At 41.0% G+C, this 11,339-nt stretch overlaps 1 protein-coding gene across 2 annotated transcripts; it reads right to left on the bottom strand.

The window, feature by feature from the left end:
- Positions 1 to 3,546: 3,546 nt before the first annotated feature.
- sgtb (small glutamine rich tetratricopeptide repeat co-chaperone beta) lies at positions 3,547 to 11,324 on the bottom strand. Of its 2 annotated transcripts, none has more exons than XM_082540359.1 (12): positions 11,243 to 11,324; positions 9,120 to 9,232; positions 8,704 to 8,807; positions 8,491 to 8,566; positions 7,248 to 7,347; positions 6,910 to 7,014; positions 6,673 to 6,811; positions 6,496 to 6,558; positions 6,058 to 6,095; positions 5,880 to 5,963; positions 4,535 to 4,655; positions 3,547 to 4,396 (listed from the first exon to the last, which is right to left on the bottom strand). In XM_082540359.1, the coding sequence occupies exons 2-11, from the start codon at positions 9,217 to 9,219 to the stop codon at positions 4,544 to 4,546; spliced, it is 921 nt and encodes a 306-aa protein (XP_082396485.1). In that variant the 5' UTR covers positions 9,220 to 9,232; positions 11,243 to 11,324; the 3' UTR covers positions 3,547 to 4,396; positions 4,535 to 4,543. The 2 variants fall into 2 exon arrangements, with proteins under 2 accessions (XP_082396485.1, XP_082396486.1); XM_082540360.1 differs by having other exon boundaries at positions 3,547 to 4,370.
- Between the last annotated feature and the right edge of the window lie 15 nt (positions 11,325 to 11,339).

The following is an 11,339-nucleotide window of genomic DNA, read 5'->3' as shown; positions in this document are numbered from 1 at the left end:
TATTGCTTTTAAAAAGGTGCTTCATGGCATCTGTGTTGGCTTTTGTTATTAAAACTCTTTTACAAAGGCACAGACATGTACTGACTTGATCAATGAGTTTTTGGAAACAGCAGGAGCTGTGTGAGGCTACTAAAGGCAGGGCTATAACATTTTTCTGTCATCATTTAGATTAAGTCCAAGAGTTGTTAGGTGTGGATAATTAAATTATAGTTTATTGCAATAGCAAGTTGTGCCTTGTTCTCAGATGGACAGCAAGTGGAGAGTGATATATGAAATGATGGGATGGAAGGAAGAAGAGAAGCAAAGAGTGATTCACAGGCAAGACATCCAAGCGCTGTCACTAATCTTTGCATTTTGTTATTATCTCATGATACTTGTTTAATCAGCTACCATCTCTCCTATGGACTTTTTAATGTCTACAGTCTCAGATCAACACAGCCCTGCCCTCCAGCACTATCAGCAGCAGGAGCAGCAGAAACCCCTCAACAGCAACATTGTACTGTGGCTGTAGCTCAGGTGGCAGAGCAGGTCAACCACTAATCAGAAGGTCGGTGGTTCGATCTCTGCTGCATGCCAAATATCCTTGGGCAAGATACTAACCCCATGTTTGCCTACTGGTGGTCAGAGGGCCCGGTGGCGCCAGTGTCCGGCAGCCTCGCCTCTGTCAGTGCGCCCCAGGGTGGCTGTGGCTACAATGTAGCTTGTGTGAATGGGTGAATGACTGAATGTAGTGTAAAGCACTTTGGGGTCCTTAAGGACTAGAAAAGCGCTATACAAATGCAGGCCATTTACCATGTACCCATCAGGTAAAACATCGGTGACGTTTGCTTTGCCTTGTTGCCCATATTAGATTCTTGATGAATGTGTGTTGTTGTTATTCAGTCTGGTTCAATGTGCCCCTTTTTAACTTTGAGCACCCGCCCCTTTAAACCTCTCTGCACGGCCCTGGTCAGTGGCTTCTATCTCCTCCTTTGGCCAGCCTATTACCCCAGCAGGGTACCTGATCACGGGCAGGGCATACGTGTTGATGGCCCGGATCTTGTTCTTACCATTCAGCTGACTCCTCAGGACTTGCCTGACCCTCTGCAGGTACTTGGTGGTTGCAGCTTTTCTAGCGGCCTCTTCATGGTTCCCATTCGCCTGCTGGATCCCCAGGTACTTGTAACTGTCCTCTATGTCTGCAATGTTGCCTTCTGGTAGTTCAATCCCCTCAGTTCTGACTACCTTCCCTCTCTTTGTTACCATCCGACTACACTTCTCCAGTCCGAATGACATTCCAATGTCATTGCTGTATAGCCTGGTAGTGTGGATCAGTGAATCGATGTCTCGTTCACTCTTGGCATACAGCTTGATGTCATCCATGTACAGGAGGTGGCTGACAACTGCTCCGTTCCGTAGTCGGTATCCGTAGCCAGCCTTGTTAATGATCTCACTGAGGGGGTTCAGGCCTATGCAGAACAGCAGTGGGGACAGAGCATCTCCTTGGTAGATCCCGCACTTGATGGTGACTTGTGCTATGGGCTTGGAGTTGGCCTCTAGTGTTGTACGCCACATCCCCATTGAGTTCCTGATGAAGGCTCTTAGGGTCCCATTGATCTTGTACAATTCATATATAAATATAAAAAATACACATACATACACAGGTAGTAGAGGATGTCGGACTCTCGGGCCACTCTCATGAAGTCTGCTTCTGATTGTTTGGTCAGACATTTACACCAATGTCCTGCTGGAGGTGATTTTGTAGGGCTATAGCAGAACTCACTCTGTTCCTCCTTGCACAAAGGAGCAAAAACCGATCCTGCTGATGAGTTCAAGACCTTCTCTGGCCCTGTCAAGCTCTCCTAGTAACAACCTGTTTCCTGGAATCTCCATGGTCTTGGGACTGTGCTGGGAGACACACAGCAAACTTTCTGGCAGTGGCACACACTCATGTGGCATCCTGGAGAAGTTGGACTACCTGTAGGGTCCAGGTATCCCCTCATGCTACCAGTGATGACACTGATCCTAACAAAATGCAAAACTAGTAAAAAAATAAATAAATAAAACAGAAAAGATGAAGAAGAAAAAACATTCCTGTTTTGGGGGGTGTCTCATTTTTGCCCCTCTAGTTCTGCTACTGTTACTGTATTTAACACCAAAGCGGCTGAAACTTATTAACAACCGCCTCTCTTACTTAACTGATCACATCAGTATCCCACAAGTTCAACTGACTCGATGCTGTACTCTGATTAAAAAGTTCCCTTCATTTTTTTGATCACTATACTTTCCTGTTCCAGGTCTCACTCACTGTGGGGTCTCCTTTACCAAAGAGTCCTCAGAGTGGCCCCTGTAAATAATCCTACTCTTGCTTACCAACTCCAAATTCTAGTTGAAGTTCTCATGTTCCTAATAAAGACTATTAAACTTGTGACTGTGTCTGGGTCTTGATGTTCTGGTCTTTATGACTATGGATAACTTGAAAAGTGGTGGTTCATACAAAATCTTGTATTTGTTTGCAAAAACTAAAGTTCTTTGTCAGTGAACAGTTTATTGAGCTCAAAAGGAAAACTTAATTTGAAATTATGTGAAGCAGATCAATCTGGTATGGTCTTTGGTCAGAATAACAGCTGATTTGAAGTGTGTCCTCATCTTTAATTTCCTTGCCTGATGTGATTTCACTGACACTGAATCAAAGTCTGTTCTGTATCAACGTGAACATGACTCAGCTGCTTATGTCAATAGCACAAGGTTCTGCAAAACACTGGCTTTTGCATGAATTGTGATGGTGGAGAGCATTTTTGGTCACACAACTAAAGTAAAAGAAAAATTACTGCAGAGAAGAAAACGTGTAAACACCAAAAAGCACATAGTGTGGAAAATGAGCCCAAGGGTATAGCCGTACTCATCCTGTTCCTCCTCACACAAAGGAGCGGATACTATTTCTGCTGATGGGTTAAGGACCTTTTACAGCCCTGTACAGCTTTCCTAATAACTGCCTGTTTTCTGAAATCTCCTCCATGCTCTTGCAGCATACAGCAATCTTTCTGGCAGTGGCACGTGATGATGTGGCATCCTGGACAAGTTTGACTACCTGTAGGGTCCAGGTATCACCTCATGCTACCAGTCATAACACTGACCCTAGCAAAATGCAAAACTAGTGAAAAAACAGTGGCAAAAGATGAGGTGGAAAAACTTCACCTGTAGAACCATTGCTATTTTGGGGACTGTCTCACTGTTGCCTCTCTAGTGCACTTGTTAATTTCATTTACACCAAAGCAGCTGAAACACATTAACAACCCCCTTCTGTTAACTTCACAGACCCGATCAGTATCAAGTTCAAAACACTTGATCTTGAAGTATCCTTGGGCAAGATGCAGAACCCTGAGTTACAAGTTGGGTGTGTAAATGTTTTGTAAAGAAAAGTGCTCAGGCACTGAAAAATAGCACAGTATGAATATGTGTGTAATTACCTTCATGTAATAAAAAAGTGGTTCACTGACAGTAAACAATGATTCTTTTCATATAATAATGACATTAATTCAAAGACATGAAGGCGCATGTGAGGAGTTTCGTTTCAAGACATTTATTATTTATATGGTTTGACAAAACAATGTGCTGCCTTAGCATACCTGTGTTTCCATAAAGCATCTGATCTCAAATACCAGATTCAACAGCATGCAAAATGAACAATATGAATATGCTGTAAGTAGTTAATCAGAAATTAAATAGGCTTAAAGTTAGGATGTTAATTTTAGCTAAAGTGCTGTAACAACATAATGCAGGCAGCAAACACTGGTATACAATTAGACTGTTGTCTTAATTAAGTTAAGTAGTACTCACTGAAAACCACTGATGTGAGTCTCAGGAACGAACGGTGTTCATCACCCAATAAACAAGTACAGTGCATTCTGTCTACAAAAATAAGACTAAACAAATCATATAAACCCGATGTGTATTATTATGAGGGAAAGCCGAAGTGCTCTCCACAATGCTGTAAAAGTACATTCCTCTCAAACCCTCCATTTATCATGACTTGACAGAAGGAACCCCTAAAATCACAACATGAAGAGGGCGGTCATTTCAGCACACAGAAAACATGATCTCTGAAGGACGGAAAGAAGTTCTGAAGAAAATAGTTACTCGTATTCTGTCGGTAGGCTGAATGCATTCGTGGCTCTTTTTTATGGTTAGTGTTTACATGTGTTGTCCTAAATGTGTGAGATGCTTCACTTCATGGTCCAATCTCCAGGCTCTCATATCTCCACTCCAGAGCCTTTAGTCACAGTAAAGTGCCTAAAACCCCATCCTTGTCTCTTTATTCCAGCTATGCCGGGGGCCTGACTTTAAGAAATGGGTGTAGAGATTGTGATCGCGCCATATGGATGCCCTTCCTTGGAAAAACAAAAAAATCATGAGGCTGAAATAAAAACATTAAATGTTAATAAAACAAATATGATCCAAGTTTGTTTTTTTAGTTAGCTACAGGTTTGATTTTGAAATATTAAATAAATACCTAAATAGAACATGAATAGAACATTTTTTAAAAAGAAAATACCTGACTAGATCATGAGTGCTCCTCGGCGCTGCCGCTAAAGGAACGGCTCCGGATGTGGTTCCTCAGCTGTTCAATGAGCTCTGGGTTCTGCTGCTGGATCTGCTGGGCAAACTGTTGTCCTCTGAGAGAAAGATAACTTAGCTGAATTCTTTTCAACGAGAACAGGAACAGCACGACGAATTGTTCTGTTCTTAAAAAAAATAATGCCTGTTGCCTGGTCATGTCTCTTCACAATATGTATGATATTGTACCAATATGTGTATTGCACACTAAGTCAGCACCACTGTGCTGCCCTATAACACTATATAGTAATAGTATTATACTATTGTACTATAGTATTATGTTTGCCAACTTTCATATGTTTAACTAAAGAAGTGGGAACAAATTCTGTGTTTTTGTGACAGGCTGCTAGCAACAATCTTTCCTAAGTTATTTGTTGAGTGTTGACACAACACTAGTTTACCTCTTGAGCTACAAATCTTTTTTATGCTTGAAGGTCAGTGTTAAGTAGCTTGAAGGTGGTCAGGTACAAGGACGGGAAAGAAAATGAGTGAAAACACAGCCAAAGACCTTTAGGAGAACTACTGCTCAAAACCAATTTAAAAATTAAAAGAAAGTCTGGCTCGTTGGAAGCAAAATATAAAGAAATTAGGCGTGGCTCGAGGCTTTTGCACAGTACTGCAGTGCAGCTTTTTGATGCCGAGTTCCCAGTTAATGAGTGATGTCTGTTTAGGATTCTGTAACATGAAAATATCACATCAGTTAGATTGTAGCAACTCTAACAGCTGTGCCTTCTGTCCCTGCTTTAAAATCCTTTCAATCATTCAGAATCTGCAAACAGGTACTTTAACACCCCAGAGTGGGTTTGCACATCCAGACAAGGCAACAGGGATAAAATATTACAACCAATATTGTCAAAACTGCAAGTATTGTTTCAGAAAGGTTGAAATAAATCTCGGTACAATTTGGGGAATTTACTGCCTCTTACTGCCTCTTATTTACTGACTCTTGGCAAGGGACAGCTGTCCCTTGCCAAGAGTCAGATCAATATCAGTAGCTACAGTAGCTGACACAAAAAACACTCATAGGTAACAAGTTCTCCTTAAATCCTCTCTACAGCTGACAAGTAAACACATTTTATCCGGTTTGTTGAATGTGTCAAGTTGATATGGTTTATCTGGGGAACTGTACAGCGCATTACTCTACAGCGAGATGCAATATAAAGACTTTACAAAGAAACTGCCACATCTTTCAGTATAAAAAGTACATATAAAAAGGTCATTTAGCTCAACTAAATAATGGTGTAATTAAGCAATGCTTTTAATTTTTCATTCAGTGTACTTACGCTTCAATCAAGCTGGAAATGTCTGAGAGCCCTCCTACTCCTGCTGCAGGGCCTCCCACTGCATTAGACATCATTCCTGACATGCTGAGCACAGTGACACAGTTCGTCAGTTCACGGTGGGACTCGTCTTTTGAAACTACACTTGAATGCTGAAGTAAATGCATAAAGTTCGACTTACAGCTGTTGTACCTGCTGGTTCTGCATCACGCTGGCAGCCTGCAAAGAGAAATCAACAGCAATTCTTGATGTGTTTCTCACGTACATAATAAAAGGGCAATTTATTTTTTATCACACTGGCAATTTTGTCAGAAGAACAATCTACCATCTAGCGCTGTGGGGCCTGAATGCGCATACACAGCTATCGGATTTAGATGTGTCTTGTCCTTGATGCTGCAATAAAATCCTGGCGTGCTCGGAAAAAACATTCTCGGCCAAACGCACGCTCCCGTGTGTCATAATTTAATGAGCTCGGGTTGTCAGGCTCTCATTTCTACTAGACAATTACTGCGGTTGTTTAACAGGCTAACTATCACTCATGGGACTAATCCAGTAAAAAATAAAACCAATCCTGAGGCTCCTGAATGGAAGCTGCGCCTGTTAGAACTCATGCTCTTACCATGCTGATGAAGGCTGGGTTGTTGATTAAACTAGCCATGTCAAATCCCAGTCCAGCTGCTATCTGTGGCAGAGATGTGTAAACGACAGTCCAATAAGAAAATATCAACATTAATCCCAATTACATTATGCTACACATGTGGAGAGGATTAAAAGCAAGAGGCTTGTTTCTACTCACAGGGCTGGTTGCTTCTTTCTGCTTCTGCTCTGCGATTTTCAGGTTGGATTTGTACGTGTCATTCTCGGGGTCCAATACCAAAGCTTTCTTGAAGTAGGTAATTGCCTCTGGATACTTGTTCATAGCTGTCAATGCCAACCTGAAACCACAGAGGAAACAGTGAGCAGTCATTTTTGGAAAATATTATGGAGAGAGCAGTTTATTTCAAAATGACTTGTTAATAGTAAATGACCCAACCCCATCCTCCCGTATGCTTTGCTGTAGGTCGGATCAATCCCGATGGCTCTCTCACAGTCACTAGTTGCTTCGGTATAATTCCCCAGCTTACTGTGAGCTGCAGCCCTGCAAGTAATAAATTCAGAGCGCTGTGTAATGTTTGTGTTCAGGTGGGTAATGAAAAAGGGAGGGAATCGGTCAGCAAGCACTTTCTCGAACAGTTCAAGCATTACATCACATTTGGCTCTGCTTTGTTTGTCTACTGTCTGCTATTATATTAAACAAATGTGCAAATCATGATTAAGGGACAAAATTAAGTTCAGATAAGTAACAGCGTAAAATATCAGTTCAGTAAATACCTGTTGCAGTAGTACACAGCATTTCTTAGATCCAGATCAATGGCCTTTGTGTAGCACTCCACTGCACTCCTGTAGTTCTCCTCCTTCATGTGATTGTTTCCTAAAGAAACAAAGTGTGTAGTTATAACAACAAAGTTAACATAAAGCTCATGACTGGTTCAGTCAATCTTATGGAAAAATAGGATGACAATTCAGCTTTAGGGTGATAGATGTGTCTTTTTTTCCTTTTCTTGAGCTTTAGAAAAGCATTGGCAGGTTTTTAAATCTTGTAGGTGAAAGCAAATTGACATGTTTCATGTGCCACCAGCTACAGGTTCAGAAATCTGAACACCACCCTCCACCTTTTTTAAACTTGTGAACATACATGCATAATCCTCTCCAACATCCAACCACCAGAATAAAACCCCGAAACTAAACACTCAAGCAAGGACAGAGAAACAGCAGAAACATCAGAACACGCCTACTCCCATCAAGGCCACCCAAATCATCAGAGAGCAAACACCCATACACCCGCCCAGAAACCCCCAGTCGCCGCAACCAACAGCAAAGACAAAGTGGCAGTGGACGCCAACATGTCGACACAGAAACATGCAGGAAGGCCTCCACCAGTGTCTGGAGCCCTCACTATGACCCAACAGAGGCCAGACAGCACATTCCAGTCTCCGGGCAGCATGTACAGCCAGGAATAGGATCCCACTGCACTGATGAAGCCTGAGCTTTTGGCTCAATGAGGCCTTTTTAATATGAGCCTCCATCACCTTAACAGTGTATATATGATAGATAATGAGGAAAATAACACAAAATTAGATTCAAATGCACTTGAGAAACATCAACTGAACTTGCACTGCTACAGAATCATTTACATCTCGACAAATAGAATTGAAACTAATCATAATGCCTCCAGTGATGATAAATGTAATCAGTGTGGTCCCCACCCACAACAATTTGACAGCACAATTCAATAAAACATTCCAAACCCTGTGGAGGATGAATTTACAAGAAAGCAAGAGCAGACACAGAAAGGTAGAAGTTTAGGGATTATTTCAAACTTTGTCCATGTTTAATATGATCAACAAAACAATGATAATAGGAAATTATAAATTAAGTACTAATAATACAAAATAAGATAATGCATACATGTCCACTGAAGCGCATCAGAGCTGATGCAAAACATTTAATATAGAAGCTCACCATATTTATTTATGAACCTAATGTAATCAGATGTGAAGTGTTTCAAGATTACCTTCATTCTTAAGCAGCTCTGCTCGTTCGATGTCTTCAGGAGATGGGGAGCTCTCTGGTATGGTTAGATTGTCATTCTGTGAAAATGAAAAATAAAAGAGTCAGTGAATAAACACACAGGACATTCTGACTTGACACAAAAAAGCAGCGGTGTAATTAAGTCGGCATAATTGTACTATGTATTTTACAGTACTTTAAAGTGTTCACTACCCACCTTGAGCAGGGCATTGAGGAATATCTCTCTAAGTGACTGTGGCACTGCAAGATGACAGTCACTGGAGCTGATCTTGAAGGTGGTCTCCAAGCACTGTATAGCAACTGTGGTGGAGAATCAGCCAACATATGACAGAGTAGTTTCGAGTTAACTGGACAATCATGTTGAGTCAGAACTTGGCTGTACGCTCAGAGCAAGTTATTTGAATAATTCTCTTCAACTGCACTGCTTGTCAAAGCCTGATTTTGGTCATGTTTTCTTACTACCTTGACAGTCCTTAGCTTACTATCAAGAAAAGGGACATAATGTATGTACAGTTTGTGCAGATTCAGAACTCTGAAATGGATGAGACAAGGCAGAGTGCCCAGTGTTTGCACAGACACTTTCTAAGGCATAAGTGCAGTGAGTCGACCTACCTTCGAGGCTTTCCTGCTCATCAGAATTTAAAGTACCACAATGTGTTTGATCTCGTAGGAACTGCACAATAGAGAATGCCAAGCGCTTTTCCACAGCCATTTTTACCTAGAAACTGGTAGAGACAAGAAGGGGTTTGGAATCAAATGGAAAGGAAACCACTCAGTGGTGACTGAATTACTAATTCACGAGGTGCCATTTCATAATAAAAATAACAAACACATGCTTAAATAATGCATAACTGATATATAAGTCAGTATAAAATACTGTAATTGTGCTTATTTAATCAAACTCAGACAGACTCTATGCAGTCCTCTGAAGTACACACCTACTGCTTCCATAGGAATTATGAGGGTAAGCAGCAGGCAGATGCGACTTATCAAATGCACTTGATTAACTTTTGCAGCTTGCTGGTCTGGAGCATTTAGATGTGTATTCACCTCAAGGCCAGACCATGCAATGCTTAGAGAAATGGCAAAATACCCAAGAGCTACATCTCACACTCTACAGGGCTCAGTAAGCATTTTAAATGGTAAATTTAATGACAGTACACTTAGAAAAAGACTAAAATGCTTTGGAAGGCTTGCCATGAGAAATTTTCTTCTCTCTAAAAAGAACATGGCAGCATAGCTTTAGTTTGCAAACTTGCACATGAACAACCCACAAGACTTCTGGGACAATGTCCTTTGGACAGACAAGACCAGAGTGTCGAATTTAAAATGAGCACAAACACTTTTTACCAACTGTCTGGTGGTGGGCTGATGATTTCGGCTTGTTTTTTATTTGATTTGTTGAGCCAAAAAACCTCCACAGCAATGTGAGAGAGTGACACAGTTATACATTAAGGTGGTTCTACAACCTACTGAATTACAGCATGTACTTAGTTTTTCACTAGAGTGCATACAGTCCAGTGAAAACGTTCTTTTTCAAGACTGTATTTTCTGGCTGATATAGCAATCAGACAATTTTATTGAATGATGCTGTTCTGCCACAAGTATATAAATAATGTAGAATATTTAATAAAGATTAATAAAGAATAACCTTTTACTTTTTCCAGTTTAATTTCTGATTTATGAGTTACATGTTTATATTATTGAATATTTTTTACCCCCAAAAAGTCAATACGGGCATTACAATGCAAAAATTCAGTATCAGTGTGACTCTATTAAAAGTGGGCACTACTTCAAAACAAAGAAGCTGGCTTAGGGAGTAGATTTTTGGTGCTTTTAATATATGCATTTCATTTTTTATTCAACAATACATTACTTTTTATATTCTCAGGTTTAGAAGAGGCTGAGATAGTAGTTATGACCTAATTATAAACCTGGGCTCAACTATCCCAGGTTATTTTTTGGGTGCCAGTAGTAATCTTGCATTTGTTAAGGACTCTGTAGCAGTGAAGGAGAATATCAAACGACTGCATTGCATTTTGATAGTAAATCTCTACAGCTACAAAGTTGCACTACAACTGATACTGGCGATCTGCAGTTTCGTGTCATTTTATTGCCTATAACAAAAAAAAAAAAACCTTGCCCCTCAGAAGGCTAGTTACTGCTTGATTTTTCCAAGTCGGACTGAGGCAAAAAGTCTGTGGGGAAACTGGGGCAAAAAAATAAAAACATGGCCACAGAATCACAGTGCGGGATGCTACAGACACAAACACTATTGCCTCATACGTCTATCACGTGCTGAAACCAAGCATTATGCTCATTTGAGTCTAGCTAGCACAGCTACTCCTCCCTTCGTGTGTTGACACACGTAAATGCAGTGATGCAGAAGCTGTGATGTAATAGCATAATGGGTGTTTTCATTCACTGCACTGACTTTATACATTTATTTCAAATAAATGCTAAAATAAAATTATAATTTAGCCAGTGGCGCTGGCAGGTGTTTGTCTTTAAAGGAAACCTACACCCTGACGGTCCGGACAAACAAGGCTCGCGCGCTGCTTGTGTGATGCTGGCTAAAACAATCACAACCCAAAAACAAAACAAGACAGGAAAACAGGAGGAGGAGAGGAAACAGAGGTCATCCTCGGAGCCCTACAAACAACACGAAGTCATATTAAAAATAACACTCTATTAAAGGATGCTGTTCAGTGTGTGTCCCCCTCCCGCCCACCTACCTGAGGTCTTATCCAGCTGTCTGCTGCTACCGCGTCATGAGGAGGGCTCGAGTCGGATCGATCGCGTCCTCCTCCTCTGCGCCTGCGCGTTAACAAC

This window comes from Aulonocara stuartgranti, assembly GCF_965226115.1.
Source record: "Aulonocara stuartgranti genome assembly, chromosome: 7".
NCBI classification, from domain to species: domain Eukaryota; kingdom Metazoa; phylum Chordata; class Actinopteri; order Cichliformes; family Cichlidae; genus Aulonocara; species Aulonocara stuartgranti.
This window is presented reverse-complemented; position numbering and strand designations above follow the sequence as displayed.